The sequence below is a fragment of the Cryptomeria japonica genome, chromosome 11 (assembly GCF_030272615.1).
Source record: "Cryptomeria japonica chromosome 11, Sugi_1.0, whole genome shotgun sequence".
In the NCBI taxonomy this organism is placed as follows: domain Eukaryota; kingdom Viridiplantae; phylum Streptophyta; class Pinopsida; order Cupressales; family Cupressaceae; genus Cryptomeria; species Cryptomeria japonica.
Genome location: NC_081415.1, coordinates 695,462,729 through 695,488,503, shown reverse-complemented (window position 1 = coordinate 695,488,503; position 25,775 = coordinate 695,462,729). Strand labels below are relative to the sequence as shown.

Genomic DNA, 25,775 nt, shown 5'->3' with positions numbered 1-25,775 from the left:
TTAGTTCCAAAAGCATTTTTTTCATAAATGTGTTTGAATAACTATACTAATTTAAGTATTATTTTATGAAATGAATAAAATCTCATGTTCTTATTCTCTTTTGTCAAAAGTGATTTTGGATTAAAGTTAGGCTTATCTTTTTCAATTAAAAGAAAATAGTATTATATTTAATGTAAAAGATGTTATATTTTAATCTAATATAATAAAACCTTTAAAAATTTAATCAAATATTTAATATTAAGGATATAAATCATTTTAAATCTTTTATTTTATTATAGAGATGATTAAATTTATTTACAAAAATCAAAGTATAATAATATTAATTTTGAATAAATCAATTTTCTATTTTTATTTCTCTTAAGCTCTTTTTAAATATTTATTTATTCCTCTTTAGCTCTTTTTATGCAACTATCTAGAATGTCATTTGCAAATAACAAATATATTTTAAATTATTTTATAACTAGTAATACTTAGATTTTTGCACGTAAGCAAATGGGTTTTCTATAAAAAAAACATATTTCCAAATGCTTTTCTATTTTCTACTCTGAACTAACCATTTTCTACCTTTAAACTAACAATATTATTGGCAAGAACTTGACACATTGGTCTCTTGTTTGAATTGCAACATTTTCCTTGGAAGAAGGGGGCATGTTTATAGAAATTCCCCAAAATGAATTCAATGTGATAGAATAAGAATTTTTTGCAGCTTGTGAAGAGATCTTGGGCAACACAACCACACATGGCTTCCATTGGATCTTGTTGTTTTGTAGGAGTAATATCTAATGACACATTATATGTTGCAAATTGTGATGATTCAAGAGTTGTTTTGGGAAGTGTATGCCAAATAATAAAACATTTAAAGTAGTTCAACTTTCTATTATAATAATATTGCCTTGGAGTATGTTAGGAAGGAATTAAGAGATCTACATCTAGATGATTCTCATATATTTGTTTTCAAACAAGGTGTTTGGCATGCGAAAGGAATAATACAAGTACTAATCACTAAATAACACTTGTTATTTAATCAAACATATACACTCTTTAACAATCAAACATTTACCTTTATTTATGTTATATTTTTATATAAGATTACCATTTATTTAAAAAACTCTTTCCAAATAATTGATAAATAACAATAAATTGTTTAAAAAATAACATCATCTTTTATTTATTAAATTTACCTTTTAAAAAGAAAAATTACCCATCTAAATGGTTTGTTTAATTTCAAAATACCAATAAATTCTGCATATTATCTATCCAACACTCTAGATGTATATTTTACCATATTTATTAATTAATTAAAATTTGAATATAACAAATTTCAATTAATTAATAAATAAGGTCAAATGTGCATCAGAGCACTGGAGAGACGACGCCCAAATTGTGAAGATAATTTTGGCAGATGTCGAAGAGTGGAAAAGGTTGAACGCCAGTGCTGGAGCTACACATCTAGGGTTTGAAAAAATATGCGATTCTTTCCTTTTGGAGACGGCGCGTTATGAGTGGATGATTGGAAGGAGACATTATTCGGCTTCTTCTGCACGCATATTTGCTTCAATTTCAAATGTCCATATTCATTGCTATGCTCCATGGTATATGATATTAAACCAGCTGCACTCTTCACCTGCCAGAAGTTCGATGACGCCAACAGAGGAGGACGTCCTTTGTACGACTCTCGACGACTGCACACTTTCTCCAAATTCCTCAGACGCAGCTGTTTTTGAGCTCATAGATTGTTCAGTCTTGCCAAGCAAGGAGGATGAGTGGAAGCATTCATCGAATGCAATTGAGAGGCCTGTGGGAGATGGGGGGCATGTGCAGAGGGCGTGGGAGTACTGGAGGAATTTGGGAGAGCCCAAATTCATAGTTGCGCCTATGGTGGACCAATCTGAGCTGCCTTTCAGAATGCTTTGTAGGAAGTATGGAGCTACAGCTGCTTACACTCCTATGCTACATTCCCGTCTCTTTGCCGAAGATCCAAAATACCGAAGAATCGAGTTCACTACTTGTAAGGTCAGCTATGCAATTTTTTTGATGTTTTTTAGTTTAGTTAGTTCTCCTTTTTGGACTTAGTTAATACGAGCTAGGGGATTTCTTCCGTCTGGCATTGAAAACTGGCCTTTTCTATTGGGATGCATTGCACCTTGTCAGAATGATGCTCCGTTTTCCTTTCTTTCAGCAGTTTATTTTGTCTCCTGGTATTTAAACTTGGGTTTTCATTGTGAAATCTGGGTTATTGTTCTTACCTGAGCTCATCCCATTAGACAGTTCCCATCCTAATTTTGTTTTTACGAAAGGTCAGAATCTATTCATTTATTTGTTTTCTGGTGTAAACCTTGGTTTTGTTATGGGCAGCCTTAAATACAAGGTGGGGTATGTATTCACCATATTTTAAAGATGTCTAAACATGGTGCTTTCTACAATATACCACACTACGGTTAAATTGCAACCTTGTTACATGTCTTCAGGTGTTCGTCGATTTATTGCATTTTGAGAATTTAAACTTGGGTCATGCTCCTCTTACCATTTACACCACAACCCCAAACCAAAACCATTCAGGGTGCATAAAGGCAAAGATTAACTTCTTTACGGGTTTAATTTACTTGATTGTTTATGCTTAAATTGAATACACATTCTACTCATTTGTTTGTTTATTTACTTTTTTCTGCCGTCTAGCAAACATATATGGACCTGTAAGTGCATTTTCAAAATTTGCAAGTTGGATCTTAGTTCAAAATTGTCTTCACTAGATTATGAAAGTCAACATGCACAATTTATCAAGTTGACAAAAACATAGTTCTAGAGTCTGATCTGTAATCTGAGTGAGATACTCTCAAATAGATCATCACCATGAATGTTGCTTCTCATAAACATCTCTTTATCCATGGGTTTAGTGTATTTATTCCTTCTTACATTTAACAAACATGATACATGGATAGGTCAACACCACATAAACATGGAAGTATGTGAATAAGCACAAGAAAATTGTCAGACAATGACTGTGGCATTAATGTTACCCTAGAGGAACCTTAATCAAGGAAAAAATTCCAGCACAAGAGAGCTAATAGCCTCTTATCTCCTCTAACAATCAGGAAGAAAATTCCAGCACAAGGGTTGGGCTTACGCAGTTGAAAGTGTGAGTTTTTACTATGTTCACACCAAAGAAATGGGGCTCGGACTCGGCAAGGCCCACTCGGACTCGGACTCGGGACTCGACGTCAGACTCGGCTGGACTCGGGAAAGTGAAAAACTCAAGAAATGTAGAGGTTTTTAAAGATTTAAAACTTGTTTTAGACACCCTTTATTGAATACACCTTAAAGACACAATAACATCATCAAACTCGGCTCATTTGATTACATACACAAGTATACATCAATCACATAAGCATAAACGCAAATTGTAGCTGAAGAAAATAACAAACATAGATATATAAATATTGTCAAATGTATACAATATTACAAAACTCATGGAATAAAAAATACATGTCATCATATGATCATCATCAAATGTTTCATACAAATACCAAAGGTAAATACAACTACAAGCCTATGGCTCAGAGAAGCCTGCACGGCAGCACCCTTCGACCCCGGCCCCCTGCGAAGGAGTCTAAGGTAGGTCCTGGATGATTGGACAGCCATGGCCGCTCCCCGTGACACCATGCCATGCTCACCAACATTAGGAACATCCGTGTCACTATCTGCCTTTGAATCTCCTGTCTGTGCTTGTGCTCTCCGCTCCTCCTCTGCCATGGCTACAGTCTCAGCCTCTATATCTACCTGGTCGATCCAATCAGTGTCAGACTCGGAGGTTAAATTTTCCCTACTTCTATCGACGCAGTTTTCCCCCATATTTTTTCGACGGGAGTTTGGGGGCAGCACCCCTTGCGTGCTCCTTGTCGCGATACAGGGCGGGGTTGAGGGGCAGCCCCCTGCGAGGCCAAAAAAATTTATTATTTAATAAAGGCGTCGGGTGTTATTTTTCTATTGGCTGACATGTTGTAACCCTAATTTTTCTCATTCTCAGGCGGAGGTTGTAGTGAACAAAGACGAGACCATTCATTTTAAAAAAACTTTTTAAAATGTTTTTTTTTGTCATTTTACTTAAGCTAGGCAGTAGTCGAGTTTGGGGGTCAGGACTCGCCGAGTTTGGTGAGTTTGAGCCAAACTCGCCAACTCGGTGAGTCTGGCGATTTTACTCGCCAGACTCGGACGAGTTTGAGTCCGAGCCCCTAGGACTCGCCGAGCATGACTCGTACTCGGACACGCCGAGTCTGGGTGAGTCCCGTTTCTCTGGTTCACACTAAGGGGGAGAATGTTGGGAAATTTGTTTTTATTGTTCATGTAAGTTAATAATGTGAGTTGCGAACACAACTCACATAACTATTATAGATTTGAAACTAATATATTAAGGGGTTGTTATAGGAGCTTTCCTATAAAATAGGAGTCTTCAATCCTAGAAATATGTAATATGTTATTGAATGGAAAGAGAAAATTAGAAGTGTAATATAATTATGTGTGCAAAACTTTCTATTTAGCTTCTATTATTTCTGCCCATTTTTCTCTCACTTGCTAGCATGCATTAATAACAGGTAAGCATCCATTTACAGGGCACCAAACTGTTTTATGCGTATGCTTATTTATACAGCAAGTTCTCTAGTTTGGTAAGGTTCATCATTTGAACATCCATTTATAGAGATGTTGCCTGAATTAACTGCTAGAGCTATAAAATCTAGGATGTAATTTTTATTTTGAATGAATTGAACTCAGCTCCATGCTTTAGCTTGCCATTTGGAAATATAAACTTTGTCTATAGAACATCAAACTTACATATTGACTTATTATTCAGGATCCTGCTGCTCTCAAGTCTCCTGGATATTGAAATATTTATTTATTTATTTAGAATACACATTTTTTTCAAATTGATAAATTTGTCGTTTGACCTCATATGGTGCCCATATATATGATCAACTTCCATAGTTTTTAACATATAGCAATACATGGAAAAACATTGCTAGTTATTGTAAGTAATCATGAAACATTGATTATTCTGTATTGTTCAATGCGTCATACAGTCTAGTGCTAAGACCTAGTAATTGACAGGTTGACTTTGCTGCTTCAAAATAGTCATGTAATTCAAAAAACTACATTTTAAACACATGGAACAAAAATTGCAAATTAAAAAGAATGTGATTGTTTTCTTGGTTATACAAGGTTGTGAACTTTTTTTTGAGATTCACATTTGAAGATTTGATGTCATGGAAATAGAATGTCTTTTGATCAGTTTAATGACATTTTCATCTTCATTTTAATTACATGCTATATGTGTATCATGAAATAACCAAATAAATGGACGCTACTATGGTCTTCAATACTCTAAATTTGGTTTATGATGTTGCTTCGTAGTATCAAATGACACTGCCAAACTAGAAGGTTCACCTGTAGAATGCACAAGGAAAGCCTTATATTGGATATTCTAAAAGTAAATATACTCCAAATTTTGTACATTATTTTAATTTTTTTGTAATGTTGTAAGTGTCAAAGATTTAGAACATCCTTTGTGAATTCAGTTTTTTTGAAGTTAGTGTTTGTCTTACACAATCTGGTTGAATATACAGGAAGATCGCCCTTTGTTTGTGCAGTTTTGTGCAAATGACCCTGAAAGATTGTTGGCTGCAGCTCAGGTTGTTCAACCTTTTTGTGATTACGTTGATATCAATTTGGGGTAATTCTTTTAACCTTGGTGTTCTTCACATGAACTTGGAAGTTCATATCAGATGCATTTTTTCTAACTTTGGTGAGGAAATTGAAGTTAATATATATTCCCTATCTAGTCAACTTCTACATCCTACCATTTGAACATATTGTTTCAGCAGTCAATTTTTGTATGAGAAAGCCTTAAAGATATGCATAAGTTTTTGCAGTTGAGATTATTGAGCAAGTAATTACCAATTTTTCATCCTGGTAGGATGGGTTTATGTTTATGCCTTTAAATCATATTCAAAATAATTTTTTGGACTAAAATTCCCACCAAGGCCATGTCTATGCAAATAATAGTTGAGAAATATCTTTTCAACATTTCTAATGGGGATTCCTATCTTAAATGATTTTAAAATAGTAATGAAGCTAACTTATCAAGAAAAATTTGAAATTGAAACTTATCAAGAAAAAATTGAAAGTGAAATTTACCGAGAAAAAATATAGTTTTCTTTGAAAATATTGAGATTAAGGAAAAATTGAAACACAAAGAAAATTGCAAAAGTCTTAAGTGTAGATGATAATTAGTGAAAATATAAATCGGACGTGACCTAAACCTATCAAAATAGAGAGTTCAATGATTTTATCAAACCTGAGAGAGGACTGATAATTTACATATCTCTATTTATCATCCCAGAATTACCTTGCCTAACAAATATTCCACATCATTAAAAACTTCGATTCAAAACAAAAGCTGTGAGAATTGACACAGTCGAGAGCTAATTATTTTATTGCCAAAATTACAAAGTTTGCAACTTGAATGATGTGCATATCGACCGCCTATTTATGACAACAATGAGATAAGGGTAGAACTAGAAGTCAATTAAAAGTGAACTCAACTAGGTAGACAATGCATGCAAATAGATAATTAAGGCCTAGACTGGACTTAACAAGGACTGACTTTATCCTAACTGAGACGGACTCATGTCTAAATATGCATAAATTTTATTCACGAATTGGGCCTCTTTCTTTCACTTCATCTATTGCGAATTGATCATTGAAGTGAAAATGATAATGTAACTGCTATGCTGTCAGATATGTACAGGCTGTATGCACAAAGACATAACAAGCAGGTAGTTTGAGCTTAATCAAAGTTTACATTCTGCGTGTCTTAAATGCATCTAGCATGATATTGGTCATGGTTACTTGGAGATGGGGACTGTTACATGTATGAGAGATGGGGTCAGGTACTGGTATGTTTTTTTGAAAAAGAAGTTGTAGATGGGTTCTTGGGGACAGAAAAAATAAACTTTTACTTAATAATTTAAATTTATTAAAAAAAAATTGTACAATGGACATGCAACTCTAAAGAATGTACAATACTAAATTTCTTAAAAATTATAAAAGTAATGTTTTAAAGTATTGAAATGAATGTCAATGAAAGCAAATATTTATTATATCGATATTTGATAATCATCATCATGATATAAAAAGATTAAATGTTACACCGTATTCACCTGGAGATGGTAGATATATTGGGAGGGGAATGCCATTATTTTAAATACATGGTCTGGGGGTCCTCGAAGATAACTATATTTTCAGTCATTTGGTAAACTTCAATGCATGCACATCTTAAGCCTTGCCATTGTTCCTCTTCAGACTATTACACCTCTTTGAAATTTGATAAGAAAAATATCTGTTACAAAAAAGTTGTAAATTTTTATGCAAAAAAATAGAAAATTTCAATTCTATTATTGTGTTTCTTCAGTTCTTTTAGCTGTTGTCAACCACATATCGTCACTTTATAAAAAACCATTATAATTTATATTATATACCTGAGAAACCTCTAGAGGAAGTTTCCCAATTTTCAAGGGATGCTTTTAGCAGATGCATGATCTGAAAAATAAATGTTATTAGCACGACCATGGGTCGGATGGGTCAGTTGATGTTGTTTCCAGTTAAGTTGTTAAGGACTATGGTTGTGTGTGTTTCCTCCATAAGAAGGTTTTTGAAGCCATGATGTTTGAACTTAGATTTTAGGCAGTCTTGGGGGAATTCAAAGCATCACAAGAAAGTTAGAAAGCAGGGGATTAAACTTTGAAACAAGAAAAATTAATTGCACCAAAACCTTCAGCTTTTAAGCATTAGGCCGTTTCACAATTGCTTAGGTGACTTTGCAGTCACTGAGGTAGTTCTGTGACTGCACATTGTGGTTTTGTGATGGTTTTGACCCAACTTGGATAGAGAGGGGAAGTGGAAGGGTTTTGACCTTTAAGTTTAAATTTTTGATGTTAGAACTTTCATTTGATGCCAAGGATGGATGTGGGAAGGGCGTAAAAACACTTATACACATTGTATAGGGGCTGGGTTTCAATTTTTAAATATCTAATTATGTCTAGCAAAATATGTTTTTTATTTATTTATTTATTTTTAAAGTTTTTTATAAATTCATATGTATAATATTTTAATATATAATACATCTATTATAATATATATAATATAATAATAATATCTATTATTATTAATTTATTATAATACATCTATTATAATATATATAATATAATAATAATAGATATTATTATTATATTATATATATTATAATAGATGTATTATATATATATACACACACACACACACACACACATACTTGTACCCATCCCCAAGGATTTTTTTTTGCCAAATCCGCGTATCCGTACCCGTACCGGAATCGGTAACTTAGGCTTGATTTATTGAAATAAATCACTCTTTAGGAGAAATGGAAAGGGGTCATTAATTAAATATAATTTAATTAATTTAGAGGTAATGACAGGATAAAATGATTAATTGAATTAATCATGTAATAAAGGGATAATTAATTAAATATTAATTTAATCAATTTTATGTGTCTACAACATGTTTGAAGGATTTCCCTATGTTCCAAAATGATTCTGCCATCCTCATCTATCTTTTGTAACTTTGTTTGGGTTGAAATTCTCCACTAATCAGTTTGCTATTGCATCTTGTTATGTTTCTCCTTGAGACTAGAGAGTACCACCTCTTGTTGGTGGTGGATGTGTTCTTTGGTCTTCCACTACTCCAAAATTTCAGCGTACTATTAAAGAAGGGGTGGTGGATATTACCTTGGTATTAGTGGAAAGGCACAATCATGATCTCTTTTGGCATATCCCCCAAAACTATTGAGTGCCTATCTACAATTGCTTGTGGTTCTACTGATGTAGGATCCTTTGATTGTTGCACTTCGAATGAAACTAATTGGGCCACAATCTCATCTACCCTCTTGTTAATCATTTGTTGTGCTTGGTAAGAGCTTACCATATGTGGACACCTTGCCAACAACCCTCTTAGTTCAAATGTTTTACCTTTTGAGTGAAAACACATGAAGAACTCCTAGAAGTTCATCTCAATTGTTCCCATGGTGGTGAGCCATTGAACCCCCAAAACAACATTTGCTTTGCCCATGGTAATATAAAATATAGGTCAGTCTAGCATGTAGTTCCTAATGGTGAGTTTAATACTGTTACATTTTTGTGAACAATTGATTATACCTAAATCCACATTCATGACTTGAAATTCTGGAGTTGAATATTGATAGCAATATCATATTTTGGGGTTGGGTTAATGAAATAGTTTAATTGTGTTGCTAACTTATTATTGATGAATGCGAGTACTTCAATCAATCAATATTGTCATCTTTTGTTGTTTAAGGAAATCCACTACCTTGAGAGATTGTGGGTGCTAATGCCTAAAAGTGCATGACAAGAGATGGTTGGGTATCTTCCAACAACTCCACAACCACTAGTGACTTTTATTCTATTAAAATAATATTGTATCTATTATATAATGGTCATCTTCTATTCGTAGTGGTCATCTTAGTTGTCGACTTATTTAGCTATTTAGCTTTTTAGTCGACTTATTTAGTTTGTTTAGCCTTTTAAGTGTAACTATTGCTTCTTTTATTAGAACGCATAGTTTGCTTTTTAGTTTTATGCTTTTTAGCTTTATTTAGCGCATAGTTTTAAAACTCCTGGACTCGCCACGGACTCGCGAGTCCATGGGAGCCACGAGTCGAGTCCTGGCGAGTCCATCTGAAAGACTCGCGAGTCTTTTGCAAGGACTCGTGAGTCTTTCAGATGGACTTGCACGACCCAGGAAAAAAGTCATGCAAGCTTTAAAATTGAGTTTTTTAAAATTTTTTTTGCCTTCATTTGGCATAACTGAGAGAGTGAAAAATAAAAGAAAAATAACACCCAACGCCTTTATAAAATAATAAAAGTATTTTTGGCCTCGCGGGGCGCTGCCCCTTGACCCCACTCTGTATCGCGACAAGGAGCGCTGCCCCTTGACCCCAACTTGGGGGCGTTGCCCCCAAACCCCCGCCGAAAAATATAGGGGGAAATTGCGCCGATGGAAGTAGGGAAAATTTAACCTCCGAGTCTGATTAGGGACCATATAACAGCATAATTAGCATTGAAGAAATCTTGGTATTATACATTTTAGAGTTGAAAGTTTGAAACTATGAGTATGTGACATGTGGAATGTTTCAATTATGGCTCTTATGCTCTCTAAATGCATTAATTTCTTTATGTTTTTTTGTAAAACTATGGTTTTTCTTTTTGTCGAGTCCTTGCCGAGTCTTTCACGAGTTCGAGTCCGAGTCCAAATTTTTGGTTTGCCGAGCCTGAGGCGAGTTCGAGATTTTCAACTATGATTTAGCGTTTTAAGCTTTTTTAAGCTTTAGATTAATGGTTAGTTCTTTTTAGAACACCGTCTTGTAATTCCTTTATATACGATTGTATATTCGTTATTAATTATTCAAGATCATTCGATTATTTTGCATGGTATCAGAGCATGGATAATTTTTTTGAAAAGTTTATAATTCTAAGATTTTTCTTATAGAAATTTTTTAGTGAATTTTTTCTTAAATATTTTTCTTGGCATATCTTGTTTCAGATTTTTTCAAAGAAATCTTTGAAATTTATTTATTTTCTGAAAATTAAAGGGTTTTAGAAAATTTCGTGGGCAAGTATTCGCGGGTGACTCTTTTTTTTTTGCGACTCTTTTCCGGAAGGGTTTCTGAAAATTTTGCAGTTCGTGGGCAAAATGGTTTTGAAGAAAAGTTTTTGTCAAATTTTGGGCTTTTTTTCTCTTGCAGGGTTGTGTTTTGGCAGGATAGCGTGTTTTTTTGGTGCATATTCTGCAATTTTCTCACTAGATGCAGATTTTTACCTATGCGATCTCTATTTCAACCCACTTTTTTGTGGGTTTATAGTGCGACGGCGATGTGTTTTTTTTCCCCGACTTCATTTTCGTGTTTTTTAGGCCCCGCGCTAGGGTTTTTTGATGGCGATGACTCAAGTTTTTTTGGCGGCGACAACACATATTTTATCCGATCCATGTCGACATCTTTAGAGACACGTCTACTCCTTGTGCCGCGATTTTTCGTGGTCCTTTTTTGCTATTTTCAGCCGGTTTCTGAAAATCAAGGGTTTTTGTTTCTTTTCCGTTAGCGCCTAGGGTTTCACATCTGCGTTTTCTGCGGCTAGGGTTTTGCCCTGTGATTTTTTTAACAAAAAAAAACACAGGTATTTATTTTTTGCAAATTATTTTTTTTTTTTGAAAAAATTTCAGGTTTTAAGTTTGTAGAAAATTTTAATTTTTGGGTTTTTCAAAAAACCTCAAAATTTGTGCATTGGGATTCATGCCTCAAATTTTGCTCTAGGGTTTCAAATATTTGTGCATCTGTTTCTATTTGGATGTTTAAAATCAGATTCTTCTATCTCCTGCCTTCACTAGGTTGACCATGCTCAACCTTGGTTTTCGTGATGGCATCTTTGACCAACATCATGTTGGAACACAGGTAGAAGTTCAACGGCCGCAACTACAACACCTGGAATCAACGCATGTTGATGATATTTGAATAACGTTGCCTTGACCAAATTGTTCTAGGCAAGCTCCCTTGTCTTGTAGCAGCAGGTAAAGATCAGGACAAATTTGATGAGAAAAACCGAGAGGTTGTCATGCTTATCAAACTCTTAGTCACAAATGATTAGCTCCCTCAGGTGCCTTCAGGTAAAACAGCTAAAAAGATTTGGAATCTCTTGAAGGATCGTCATGAAACGTTCGACAAGAGCCGAGCTTTCTTTCTGAAGAATATGTTGTTTTCTATCATGATGGATGAAAATACATCAATCCAGGCACATATTATGAAGATCAAGGACATCCATGACCAATTGCAAGCTATTGGCCGCACCATGGCTGTAGAGGATATGGTAGTGCTCTTCAGTGGATCGTCATGAAACGCTCGACGAGAGCCGAGCTTTCTTTTTGAAGAATATGTTGTTTTCTATCATGATGAATGAAAATACATCAATCCAGGCACATATTATGAAGATCAAGGACATCCATGACCAGTTGCAAGCTATTGGCCGCACCATGGCTGAAGAGGATATGGTAGTGATCACGCTGAAGAGCCTTCTTAGATCCTACGAGCATTTCATTGATACGCTCAATATCACTTTTACTAGTGTTGATCTGAAGTTTCTTGATCTTTGCAACAAGCTTCTACAATAGGATCGATGGAAGCAACAGTTTGGAAGTAGCACTAGTTCGTCCACTGAATAGGCTTTCACAGCTGAAGTTTTGGATACAAACAAGGCCAAGCTCAGTCCTTCCAGTAGAAGGGACAAGGTCAATATCAACAGTCTTCGAAGAAGAAAAGTGTACAGTGTAACTATTGTCACCAGTTTGGCCATATGAAGAAAGATTGTAGAAAATTGTTGGCATCTGTGCAATCTAAACAGGGAGGGTCTCAAGAACAGACGCAGCCTCATGCTGCAGAGCATTCTGAAGAGGAGTCAACCTTCTATGCTTTGTGATCAACAAATTTCTTGTTTGGTAGGGTTTTCATGATTTTTACCAAAAAAATTGTTTGAGGGTTTTCACGATTTTTTCCTGAAAAATTGTTCGTAGGTTTTCACGATTTTTTCCTCAAAAATTGTTTGTGATTTTCTCCTAAAAAATCATTTGTAATATGCGAAGTTTGCATGGGATTTTGTGATTCTCGAAGTTCTTAGGGTTTGATGGTTTTTTCCACAAAAATCGTGCTTTGTTGCAGTCAATTTTGGGTCGCATTGCTAGGGCAAACATCTACAACCGTGGTATCTTACAGTTTGTTTTGGAGTTGTTGGAGCAAACAATGCTCAGTACTCTTCTGCAAAAGGGTTTGCCTATTTTTTCTCAAAATCATGGTTTCAGGCTTCAATAATTCGCGTGAGGGCTACATCAGCTTGGATAGATTTTGGTACTCTTGGTCATTTATGTTCTGCTGATCCTGGGAGGGTCTCCGTAGCTGTAGGGTATTGAGTACGATGACCATTAGGGAGGGTATTAAAATAATATTATATTTATTTTATAATGGTCATCTTCTATTCTTAGTGGTCATCTTAGTTGTTGACTTATTTAGCTTTTTAGTCGACTTATTTGGTTTGTTTAGTCTTTTAAGTGTCACTATTGCTTCTTTTATAAGAAAGCATAGTTTTTTTTTTTTTGGTTGGTAATATTGATTTTTATTAATTTATAAGTAAAGAAGTTAACATTACAAAAATGGGCCTAACTAGTGCCCAGAGTAGCCCATTCACTACTGACTGTCTACAGCCTACCAATTTACATGATAGATTCACAGTATTTAGTATCTGCATACTATACCCCTTACAACTTCAGTGCTTAAGACAACAAACAACTGGCTCCACCCTCATTATCAATCGATACTCCTAACATTGTCGTGTGTCCATATCAAAAGGATTACAAAAACACCCTTGAGTGGGCTATAAGCTTCAGTTGTTAAATACCCCAAAAACCGATAGTTAACTGACAGATGAACATACTTCCCAGTAGAAGCAAAAAACCATCCCCAAAGACTTCAACCTCGGGTCGGTCGATGTCTCGCACTACGTTGTCGCCTCGGAATGAAGCTCAGGAACCAGGGTCTCCGGCTTTCCCACGCAAGGTGGTGCTTCCTTATTGCTTCCATCAGTGAATTCCATTCTGTCTGGATATGACTCAAGTAGAGTCTTTGATTTACCATATTTGGCCACGGCACAAAAGGAACAAAACCAAGCGCCTCCACCGCAATCTGACTCTCAAAGCATTCACCAAAATCAAACCTGTGTCCCGGGTGCGCCCATTCCAGGATAGAGTCCATTCCAGTGATTAAATCTTGCTCAAACAAGGAATTCATAACCCAATGAATGTCATTTTCAGCAATCCCCAACTCAAGACCCCAGGCCAAAATCATTGCTGCGATGTCCATAGTACACTTCCATTGATGGGTAGCTTGCTGGAAAAAGAAACCCAACGTCCCCTGCACCGCATTTACCACCTCCTCTAATGAGCATTTGAGGAGGAGCTTAAGTCTACGATTTTCAACCGGTCCATAATGCGCCTTCTGCTGCTTCTGCGTCTGGAAGGTAAATGTGGCTTGCATCCGTCCACCAAACTACACTTGTACATAAAAACAAAAAGCCAACCAAACAGGAAAACTGAAGATAAAACAACAATTTTGGCTTCTTTAAAAAGAAAACCGGTTTGTGTGAGCAATCAATCCCATAGATGCCAAGGCCCCCGAAAATAAATGCACTATGTTGAGAACATCACATCACCACCTTCTCTCATAGGGAGATTCATCATAACATGGAACTTGTTTGAAAAAACCCACATGTTTTGGTTCACATCACCATCGCCACTGACATCATGCGTGCACACCTCTTGCAAAGGAGAGGATCAAACAATTATTCTGCCAACATTACAAATGTCAAGAAATAAAAATACAAACATAAGTTTTGTGTTTCACAATTTCACTCATGCCCCCGAAAACCTAAGATTTTCGTCTGCTGTCTGCAAAATCTATGTTGAAACTACATTGCCGACTTATAAGCATCATTTTGGGTCATTAGGAAATAGAAAGATTCATTCTAAATTCAGCTCGCCATCAAAAACTTCAAATCTTGAATCCTCCTCTTGATTGAAGGACATGGCCCATTTAGATAATTTATCCGCCACTTTGTTACCCACCCGGTTGATATGACTAACCACGACATCTTCAAAGGAATTCAAGTCAGCTGATATCAAAGAAAGAAATTTTTTCAAATGCCATGCTTTAATTTCACCATTTTTAATAGCTTGGATTATGATCAGCGAATCCCCTTCCAGGTGTAATTTTTTAACCCCCATGTTCCGAGCACATCAAATTGCTAGCAATGTTGCATATGCTTCAGCTTCATTGTTAGTTCCCTTCTTAATACGTTGTTCCCCAAATTTTACCAAATTGCCACTATGATCCCGAAACACCACCCCCACACCAGACAAACCTCCTTTGAATTGAGCAGCACCTTTAAAATTTGCTTTGATCCACTCCCTCTGGGGTGGAACCCACTCTGTGGGTGATTCACATTTCTTACTCTTCTTCTTATTAGTCCAGGCCCCATGTCTTACTTTGACATTAGGCCATGATTTTTGGATTTTCTTGTCCTCTAGAGTAAAGGGGACGCTCATAGATTCCAATTGGGAAGCTGCAGCCCCTAAAGTTTCTTCAATTGCCTGATCAATTCTACTAAACAACCTCCAGTCATCCTCAGACTTGTCTTGGAAGATCCTACGGTTTCTTTCCTTCCATATTTCCCATATCACAAGAGATGGGCATATATTCCATATGCTTGAAAAGGTTGATTGCTTGTTTTGCCTTGGCTAGCTATCAAAATTATCTTTGAGAGAATTTTGCAAAGGGCCGTGCCATTGCAATTTTCCTTTAACCATAAGACAACATTTCTTCAGCTTCCCCACACATTATGCACTTGGTGGGTCCTACAAGGCCTAACCGTTTCCTTCTTTCACCTGTGAGTATTCTCCCTTTAAAGCTAGCCATGCAAACACTTGTGCTTTGGGTAAACAGTGTTTGTGCCAAATTAAATCATTCACTGATGGGCGGTCTTCCACCATGCCTTCTAGAATTTGATCCTAATTTTACCGAATAGTTACCATCCTTGGATCTACACCAAACCACTCTGTCTTGATCTTTTGTGAGATAAATCTTTCTTTGATCCAGAGTCTGTTTTAAAAGCGATTGTTGTTGTTCAGAAAGCCCCGTGTTTGAAAGGTCTTTCCAGCACCAGACATCACCCAACTGACTTTGTTTAACCATCAAATAGTCGCTGACCCTGTCACCCCAAATGCTGCAGAGATGTGTTTTAATATCTGAAAAATCAGCCATATGTTTTATTACCGGATGAGCAGCCCATGAGTCATTCCAGAATTTAGCTGACTTTCCATTACCAATATGCCATGTTAGGTGATCTGTAAGAACTTTTCTGCTACTCACTTTTAAGTTCCAAATAGCAGATCCCTTGGGGGGATTTCTGATTGTGAAGATTCTGTGTTTCTCCATTGAGTCGAAATATTTAGCCCTCATAACCTTGACCCACAACTGATTTGGATTAGCATAAATGCTCCAAGTAAGTTTTGCTCCCAAAGCCTCATTCATGGTTTGCCAATTCCTGAGTCCAGCACCCCCCTTCAATTTTGAGCTGCAAACTTTTTCGCAGGCCAATAATGGAATTTTATCTTGCTCATTAGCTCCATTCCAGAAAAAATTCCTCATTTTTTGTTTAATCACATTAATGATTTTACTAGGAATTTTAAGGCACATCATTGAAAATATGGGAATGGCCAAGACTACTGTTTTAAGTATTAGAATTCTACCAGCCAATGTCAGCCATTTACTTCTCCACCCCTCAAGTCTGCTGAAACAGCTCTCCACCAAATTTTTCCATATTGCTGACTTATTTGCTCCTCCAAAAAGGGGGATGCTTAAAAATTTACGTGGTAAAGTTCCCAACTTCATGCCAAGTATTCTACTAATCTCCCTCTATTTAAGGGGTGTAGTGTTGAAGAAAAAAAACTCAGATTTGAGCCAGTTCACTCTTTGACCTGACACTTGTGCATAGTTTTCTTTTTAGTTTTAAGCTTTTTCACTTTATATAGTGTTTTAAGATTTTTTAAGCTTTAGATTAACGGTTTGTTCTTTTTAGAACACCGTCTTGTAATTCCTTTATATACGCTTGTATATTCTTTATTAATTATTCAAGATCATTCGATTATTTTTCATATTCATCCTTTTCTTTTTCATAGGCACCCTCCATGTATAACATCTTTTCAACACCATTATGTTCCTGACTATATTTGCACTCATAGTTAAAACATAACCCCTTTAGTCTTTTTTGTTCAATTTGTTGAGTTGTCAACCTAGTAGGTAGAGGGAATGATGGTGCATGGGTCCTCCCATCTTTGTTATTACTGAATTCTTCCTTTTTGGACAAGAACCTTTACTCTTTGCTACACACCGTAAGAATATGATTAGATACATCAAGTGGGTTATACACACATACCTCATATTGATATGATTCTTGATCCCACCAAGAAGATCATTTAAGTTGTCTTTTGTGATTGTCCTCACTTTGCAAGTATAGGTTTTGAAACTGATGAATCAAATCCGTGACTTGTATGTCATAGCTTTGCCAATGGCTAAAGTAATTCTCTCACACTGTTATTATAGTGTATATGCAACTCCTTTGAAAAATTTAGCTAGGTGATGCTAAGAGACTTTTCTTACTCCGAGCACTTAACCACTGATACTAGCAGAATTGCTTATGTTCTAGATATAAGGAAGCCATTGCAACCTTTTGCCCACTTCAAACAACTCTCCATTTGGTTAATCTAGATGATTGTTCCTTTCCATCAAACTTCCTCATGTCCACTTTTGGTAATAAGTTTTGTGGTCTAGAATGAGTGCCAATCATGGGTTATAGTTGTGTTGCATTTATAGTAGGATTGGGCTGTCTTGACGATCCACCTTGATGGGGTTGAGAAGCTTGTCGTGTGAATGACATCTTATTGATTCAATTTGTAAGGGATGACAACAGCATATTGAGTTTAGTTGTTTCTCCATGCATCTTGTACATTCCTTTCATTTCAGATTGCATGTTGTGCGTACCCTATTCCACATGGTGCACTTTATTATCTAATGAAGGCATCATCATATCAGCAACTCCACTTGATCCTAACTCTGATTTTATATCCTCTTTGTTGGAAGATTACCTTGGTGTGCGGGAATTCTTGCCTCAACCTGTAGTTGGTGGCCTTGTCATCATGTTGCCACCAAAATAATTCTCACAATAACATTTTCAAAATAAATCAAATAAGCTGAAATTCTTATTTTAACTTATTTGAGTCCAGATCCTCTGGTGCTGGAAAACTCCCCAAGAAATTTGCCGTTTCGCAGCTGTGGTAGCAAATTTGGTAAAATCCCCAATTTCTCAATACTCTTCCAAAACTGCTTTAATTGACCTCAAACCTGGACTGTGGTTGCATCAACATGACTTTGACTAAGTTACCGGTTCGGGTTAGGGATTGGGTTTGGAGGTGCGAACCTGGTTCGTGGGTTCAGGGAATTTTTTTCTCCTTTTGGGTTCGTCTGTACATGTATATATATATATATATATACATATTATATGCAAAAATTTAAAGAAATATACAAAATTACAAATCTAAATACATTTAATAGTATGCTACTTCATCATTGATCAATGCCAAATGCGGATTAGGGTTTTTAAAAAAATTAGTTTTTTAATATAAAAACAGTGTTCCACAGAAACACGTTTTGCCCCCCCAGGCCCAAGTCCCCCCGTCCCTGAAGGCCGTCCCCACGTCCCCCCGTCCCCCTGTCCCCAACAGTCATAGAACACTAAAAAAGTCACTTTTTGGTGACTTGACTGGCCCAGCCCAGTGGGTTCGCCTGGGTCCGCACCTGGGTTCACCCTGGGTCTGGCCAGGGTTCGAACCCACAGTCAAAAGGGTGAACCCTGGCTGGACCCAGGGCAAACCCAACGTGGACCTGGACCCGCACGGACCCGGTTCGTGTTTGGAGCCCAAAACCGGCAAACTCAGTAACTGAGGACTTTGATTAATCCTCTAGGTTTCAGAAAGAAAATCACCAAAATGAGAGACATACACACTTGAGTCCTTGACAACTTGATCTCCAAAACTAAAAAAGTCGCCTTATTTTTTTTTTTTCTAGATGTTAAGAACTTAAGATTATGCTTTGATACCACATGTAATGAAATTATTTGCACAAGAGAAGAATATAGTAGGAAATAAGATGAAAATGCTTGATAATAATAAGCCACTTTGAGGGGCAACCTCCAAAAATAAGCCACTTTGAAGGGACAACTTCCAAAAGTCTTCAATAAGAATAGAATTCATCATAATATGGTGATCATAAACTAACAATTACCTCCTATATATACATAGTTATGCCATGGAGACTAACCAATTTGACACAATTACCTATATTGAACTGTAGAAATGACCATATAACTTAATCAGAGATCATACGAGCCACAAGTCAGCTATACATATCCCCATGCACACTATAGGTTAAGGGCATAACACTCCATACAATGTCAATATCAAAATATTGTTCTTATAAAGCTGACCATACACATTTTTGTATCATCAGAAGCAACAAAGGTTTGATTAGTGTTTAAAAAACTTTTGCTGCTCTAGTCTTGGTGTTGCTTAAGTAATTTTAATATCCAATATCTCAGTCTAATATGATTCTAATATGCTTCTTGTTGCTTTTGCTTGATTTTTAAATATGTTATTTTATGCATTTGATGTCTTCATTATATAATGTTATCTTTTGAGAATCTGATCCATGTTAATATTGAGTTGATCCACATGTTAAATTTGTTATGACAACTTCTATGGCTTGCTTTAATCAATAAAGTTCAACAGAAGCAGCCGCCAATAACTTTATTTGTTCATTAGGATATTGATATCACATTCCTTGATGTTCTCATGTTTGGTGACTTTTGGTGTATGTCATTAATACACCTTATTATTCTAAGTACCTTAGTTTAGCTATGTATATTAGGTTAGATTATTTGGTTATGCAAATAATCAATTTGTAATTGTGGATTGTTGAGTGGTGGGATCCTCAATCCCTGCCTTTTGGCTCTCTAGTCCTCTCTAACCACACTGTTGTTGTGTTCACTAGCTATTCGAGCTTTTGGTGTAATGGCAGGCAGGGTGTGTTAACATTGTGGTGACTACCCCAGCTGCCACTACACCAAAAGCTCAAACTGTTAGTGAGTGTATCACCAGTGAGTTTAGAGAGGACTGGGAAGCCTGAAGTCAGGGGTTAAGGATCCTAGCACTCAACATGGATGATAATATATAATATCCACCTTGTAAAGATGAACAAGAAGTCTGTCCTAGTTAGCATCCTTTCTCAGATACCTAGTTCACTTCCTAATTGTTCTCAATGTCAAATTAGATGACCGAGTTCATTAGATTCATCTTGTAAGTTAACTCTCAAATCACCTCTAATCAATTGGGTTAACTTTCAATCAGATTCAGTCAGCATCGAGTTGTGATCCCATTGCTTGGCCTGCAAAGATTTTTCAATTTTGACTTTGAATCAATTTAATACGGAATTTTTTCTATCATTCTTACAAATTGCTATAGTAACATGCTATCGAATTGTCAAGATGTGTTTTGGGTGGTAGTTGTATGTGTCCACTGGGTCCTTTGGTGAATTAAAAAAAGAATGTAATATATGCTGGTATTAAAATATGATATTGGCATATTGCTTTTCATGGAACTCTTTTCAAGGTGCTTTTTTGAAACTGTGAATATTGTGGACTCCCATTAACTAACTGATAAAATGCTCGCAATTTAAGTCTCATTAGTTTACTTTCTAGCTGTAGAACATAAATTCAAGTATATCCCTTTTCTCTTTCTTCTTTATTTTCATTAGCAAGCAAAAATTCTTAGTTTTTTTTTCATGTCCGACTTTGTCATCTTCTCTTGTAACATATTATCTACGCTTCGTTGATGATAGCACAGGCAGAAAGAGTTATAGTTATGCTTTTAGGTGACTGTCTCTTTTATACATCTGTATTATTAATATTCGAGATACCTTTGTATTGCTTTATATAAGGACAAAAGGTGAATAAAGATTCTGATGAGATATGATATCATAAACATGGAAATTTGATACAAAAAAAATATTGCTTCATTATTGGTGTTTCTCAAGAATACCGTAAGCACAGGGAACTCCATTTGTTGCAAGTAGACAAACAATGGAAAAATATTTTTAGGCTTTGGGTAAAGGCTATAATTTTTGCGCTTTCATTGTGGCATAGGTGATTGATTTGATTTCATAAACCATGTCTGGATTTTTTATCATTATCTTGTATTGGTCTTTTGAAATGAGGCTTTGATATTACAATGTTGGTGGCCTTTATTGGGAAAAAATGCTTGCTTTTGTCATGCAGTCTACTGTCCTGCTCCACCATGGCTCTAACATCCATTAATGAGTGAAGTGTCTTAAGTCTGTATACTTTTTGCAGCGAAAAAACAAATGTTCTTCATCAGGAGGGGTTGATAGGGGTTGCTATATTTTTCACTGTGAAGAACAATAATGAATCTATTCTGTAAACCAAATCAACTCCTTTAAATTAGTGCCCTGATTATGGAACCAGTGAATCAACTTAGAGCAAAAATTAGTGCCCTGATTATGGAACCATAATCAGGGCACTAATTTTTGCTCTAAGTTGATTCACTTTGTATTTTGTTTCTATCCTTCTTATTTTAATTTTGATTCCTGGTTTTTCTCACTTCTGATTATATCCCTTTGTTTTTTCTTTAAGGTGCCCACAACGTATTGCCAAACGAGGTAATTATGGAGCTTTCTTGATGGACAACTTGCCTATTGTGAAATCGTTGGTTGAAAATCTAGCATCTAATCTATCTGTGCCGGTATCTTGTAAGATTCGGATATTTCCGTTGCTTGAGGACACCATAGCTTATGCAAAGATGCTTGAGGCTGCAGGGTGCTCTCTCCTTGCTGTGCATGGAAGAACCAGGGATCAAAAAGATGGAAGTAACAGAGCAGACTGGGCTACCATTAAGGCTGTTAAGAAGGCACTTAAGATTCCTGTATTGGCTAATGGAAATATAAGACATTTGCAAGATGTTTATGACTGTTTAAGAGAGACTGGAGCAGATGGAATTTTATCAGCTGAGTCCATCCTTGGAAACCCTGCACTTTTTGCAGGGTATCAGCTGATAACAGAACAGTCTGATAATGTAATCTCCCAATCAGGAGTGTTGGAGAAATATGAGAAACTGAAGCATTCTGAGCATGGATTTGAAAAAGCATTGGATCAGGCCACTTTGCTCTTGGAATATTTTGATCTTTGTGAAACATATCCAGTTCCCTGGCGTATGATTCGAGCCCATGTGCACCGGATGTTAGGTGATTGGTTCAGGATTCATCCAGACATACGCGAGGAACTCAACAAGCAATCTAAGCTAACATTCGAATGGCTTCGAGACATGGTAGATCGTCTTGTCAAACGTGACATCAAACTTGTACTTCGCCAGGCAATTCCTGATGAGCTGGTGCACAAGAGTCTTCCCAAAGAGTCTTTGTAACTCTCACAATCCATATGTTTCCAATTTAAATGCTTTAAACACTGCCACAAATCAAATCTTGCAAAGAATGGAGGAAATCAGTTTTGTTAATGTATCCTAAGCACTGATGTTTATTAATTCATATTTATTGGTTCTTTTTGAACTTGGCCTCATCACATGGGCATATAAAAGTATTCTGAGAGTTCTTATACCATCATTGCCAGATTAAAAGCTCACTTATGTTGACAACTTTCATAAGTGACGGGATTTATCTCTAGGTCAACAGGAACAGTCCTCTTCTGTTATTTGCATGTACAATGTAGCTATCTGATGCAGACAATTTAAGCACACAGCAAAAGAATTTCAGTGGCATCTGACAGAGGTTCCTGGATTTGGTGTGGTCTTGTCAGATTGATTCTTGGTTAAGCATATAAAAATTATCTTCAAATATCAATGAAACCTTGAACTTTTAAAAAATGTCCCTTTTTGCATATTATGATTTGAGATTGCTGAAAGGTTTACAAATTGTACCCTCAAAGTTTTGAACCAATGCAAATGCAGTTAGAATTTTAATTTTTAAGCTATGGCTGCTCCTGGCAAAATCTCATAGCAGCTCTCTTCTAGTGTTAAAAACTTAAAATTCATATGTGACAGTATTATAGAGCATAATGTGTGATACATCATTCTTACCAACTAGGGGTATATTTTGCTCCTTGCTACCAGCATGTTTATTGGCTATGCAAAATGCGTATAATTGCAATGCCAATCCATGTATTTATTATTTATAAGTGCATTGGTCATGTTGTATATTTTCCACTCAAGCATTAAAGAAGTGGCACCCCAATACAACTGGCTTTGGAGATGGGGCATTTGATTTTTTCAAGTGCTCTTAGAAGTTTTGAAAATGGATTTATTTTAACCTTTATTTATAATGAAACTTTTCAGAACTAGAATCTTTGGCTTTTTCAACAATTTGCTATTTTATTCTCGGCCAATTTGTGGCAAATGGAACCCATTCTTGGAGGTATAAGTAAGCATATATACAAATACAGATGCCTTCCCTTTTCACAGAATTCCTTCTCGTTGCTTTCAAATATGTTGATTTGAATAAGGGTTTGGATTTAACTCCTTCCTCCTATTTGTTTTTATTGCTTTCTAACTTCTGCTGTATATGCATTATTACTATTTGTTGTGGACGTTCCTTTTACCAATTCTGCTTAACTGATGCAACTATGATGTACTTTTGAGTGCCATTGACGATTGATGGCCAGCTGGTACACTGATATCACTGGACTTTTATTTGATTTTCTGGTATCTATAACTTTACCCACAAAATTACCCTTAAAGCTGAATCAGAATTCCTAGAAGAAATTAATCTTCATCATGAAGCAAACATGATCAGATTGGAGGAATTGGAATAAATGCCAAGTTAAAGTAGAATAAGAAAACATGACAAACCTTACTTTTTGCCTTGGAAACTTATAATCTAACGGTTGTTCTTGCAATTCTTTGCCTAGCTGCACGGACAAGTTACAATGGCGACAAAGCCAAAATTGGCTTGATTAAGTAAATCTGATAAAAGCTAACGAGTGGCAGATCGGCAGACTTTGCTAAACGCTTGAGAACACTCTGCAGCAGCTAAACGTGACACATTAAAAATGTTTTGAAAATATCAATTTTGAAATATTTAATATTTTCATAAATTGGATTTTTCACTTTCGTTTTGTAGTGAGTTGGCCCAGGGTTGTCATGCCATTTGTAGTGTTAGAAGTGGCAAACTCTTCTTATTTAGGACACAATTTTTGCCTTTTAAATAGAGTTTACATTCACCATTTTTGTGTGCACATAATGTGACAGCGAGATTGGTAGGCTGTGCCCTTGGAGCAAGTGCGCCCTATATGCAAGTGACGGTGAGAACTAACTATTGGGGCACTGGCTAAACTTGTCTGAATGAGATACATCTTGGATGGGAACTATTGCAAAATAAAGGTGTAGCAATAGACCATGGAGCTAATTTTTTTTTAAAAATCCAGTATGAACAACACGATTCATGCGTGGATTTCGCACGTATACTAATAAATAGAGGAGCGGTTAAACATTTATTGCATGGCCACTATAATAAGTTTTACAATTTACCATTAATAAATAGAGTGGTTAACAATTTACTTATTTGTTGCATGTCAATTATAACAAGGTTTGCATTTAATCAAGATGCATAATATGCATTTGTTAAATTGAACCTCATAACAATACTAACTGACATATAACTGAAGAACAAACAAAATGGAAAAATGGAAAATGTGGTGGTTTGTGCTGATCTTGAAATATCTTAAGTGATTTGTGTTTATCTTGAAATATCTTCATAATGTGGGAGAGATTATTAGACCACTAATTGAAAAAGATGGAATGTTTTAAGATGAGTTATATGATTCGGTACATTCATTTGGATGAATGTGGCAAAAAGCTTACTGGCTATGATTGGTTGAAATGCAAATCAAATGTGCTTCGTTCCACTTCATTTTAAAACTAAAAAATATCAAATTCAAGAAAGCGGTGGACTTTAGCTAGGTGACCATTATATTCATCTCCTAGGAGTCCTTTTATGGTTGTTGTGACCATGGTTAATCCATACTACAGCCTAGAGAGTGCATCCAAAAATATGCTCAATTTATTCATATTAGTTTCCCCATCTGCATTGGCCTATGAGAATATGGGGGGAAGGATTTGAGTAAATTTTTCTTTCCATTCAATACAATCCTTCATCTTACCATCCCCCTTCCAAATTGGAGGCATATGATGTACTATCAACCCCTCAAATACGATCTATATCTGGTGATAAAATTGTGGTACATCTTATGATATCCTAGTAGTGCTTGTATATGAGTGTAAAATCTAAGAATATGAGAGATAGCCTAAAACCTACCATTATCAAAATCTGCATTGTCAACCAATATGTTGAGGAGCTCAATCCGAGGACCTAAGTGCAACTACTGGCATCTTAATTGGACTTCCAATCTGGCATGCTCCAATTATGTATTTCTTAGTGAATTGTAGTATTCCCAAGCTTTGTCAACATGACCAAGAATTGCAACAAGCCTATTACCAAGTAGACTCTCTATCATATTATTTCTCATTTTCTCTCTACCCTCCTCGTGTTTCTTCTTAGCTTCTCTGTTATCATGAAGTTCCTTTCCAAATTCTACAATTTAATTTTTAGCTGCTTTTTATTATGAGTTGATGTAACTTTTGCTTAAGTTGAGCTTTCTTATACTTGTGGTGGTGGTAGTAGCCCTATGATCATGTTCATATGATCCTTCAACTTTTGGTTTTCTGCATTTAACTCAACAACATTTGCCTCCAGCTTCTCAGCTATCACCTATGTAAATAAAATTGTATGTATTGTTAATTGTGCAAGATGGAAAACACTAGTATCTCATAGTCTTTTGACAATTAGATTGTTAGTGAGCTCTCTTGGATCTCTGATCACTTGTGGCTTACTTGTGTGTGGATACACAAACCAAATAGCCAAAGCTTCATACCTTTGGTTGAAA

The 25,775-nt window shown here is 35.9% G+C and overlaps 1 protein-coding gene across 1 annotated transcript; it reads left to right on the top strand.

Annotated features, from left to right (window-relative positions):
- The first annotated feature begins 1,376 nt into the window (after positions 1 to 1,376).
- LOC131055845 (tRNA-dihydrouridine(16/17) synthase [NAD(P)(+)]) lies at positions 1,377 to 22,808 on the top strand. The gene is made up of 3 exons (XM_057990164.2): positions 1,377 to 2,013; positions 5,616 to 5,722; positions 21,459 to 22,808. Exons 1-3 carry the CDS (start codon positions 1,507 to 1,509, stop codon positions 22,243 to 22,245), a joined length of 1,401 nt encoding a protein of 466 aa, XP_057846147.2. The 5' UTR covers positions 1,377 to 1,506; the 3' UTR covers positions 22,246 to 22,808.
- The last annotated feature ends 2,967 nt before the right edge of the window (positions 22,809 to 25,775 follow it).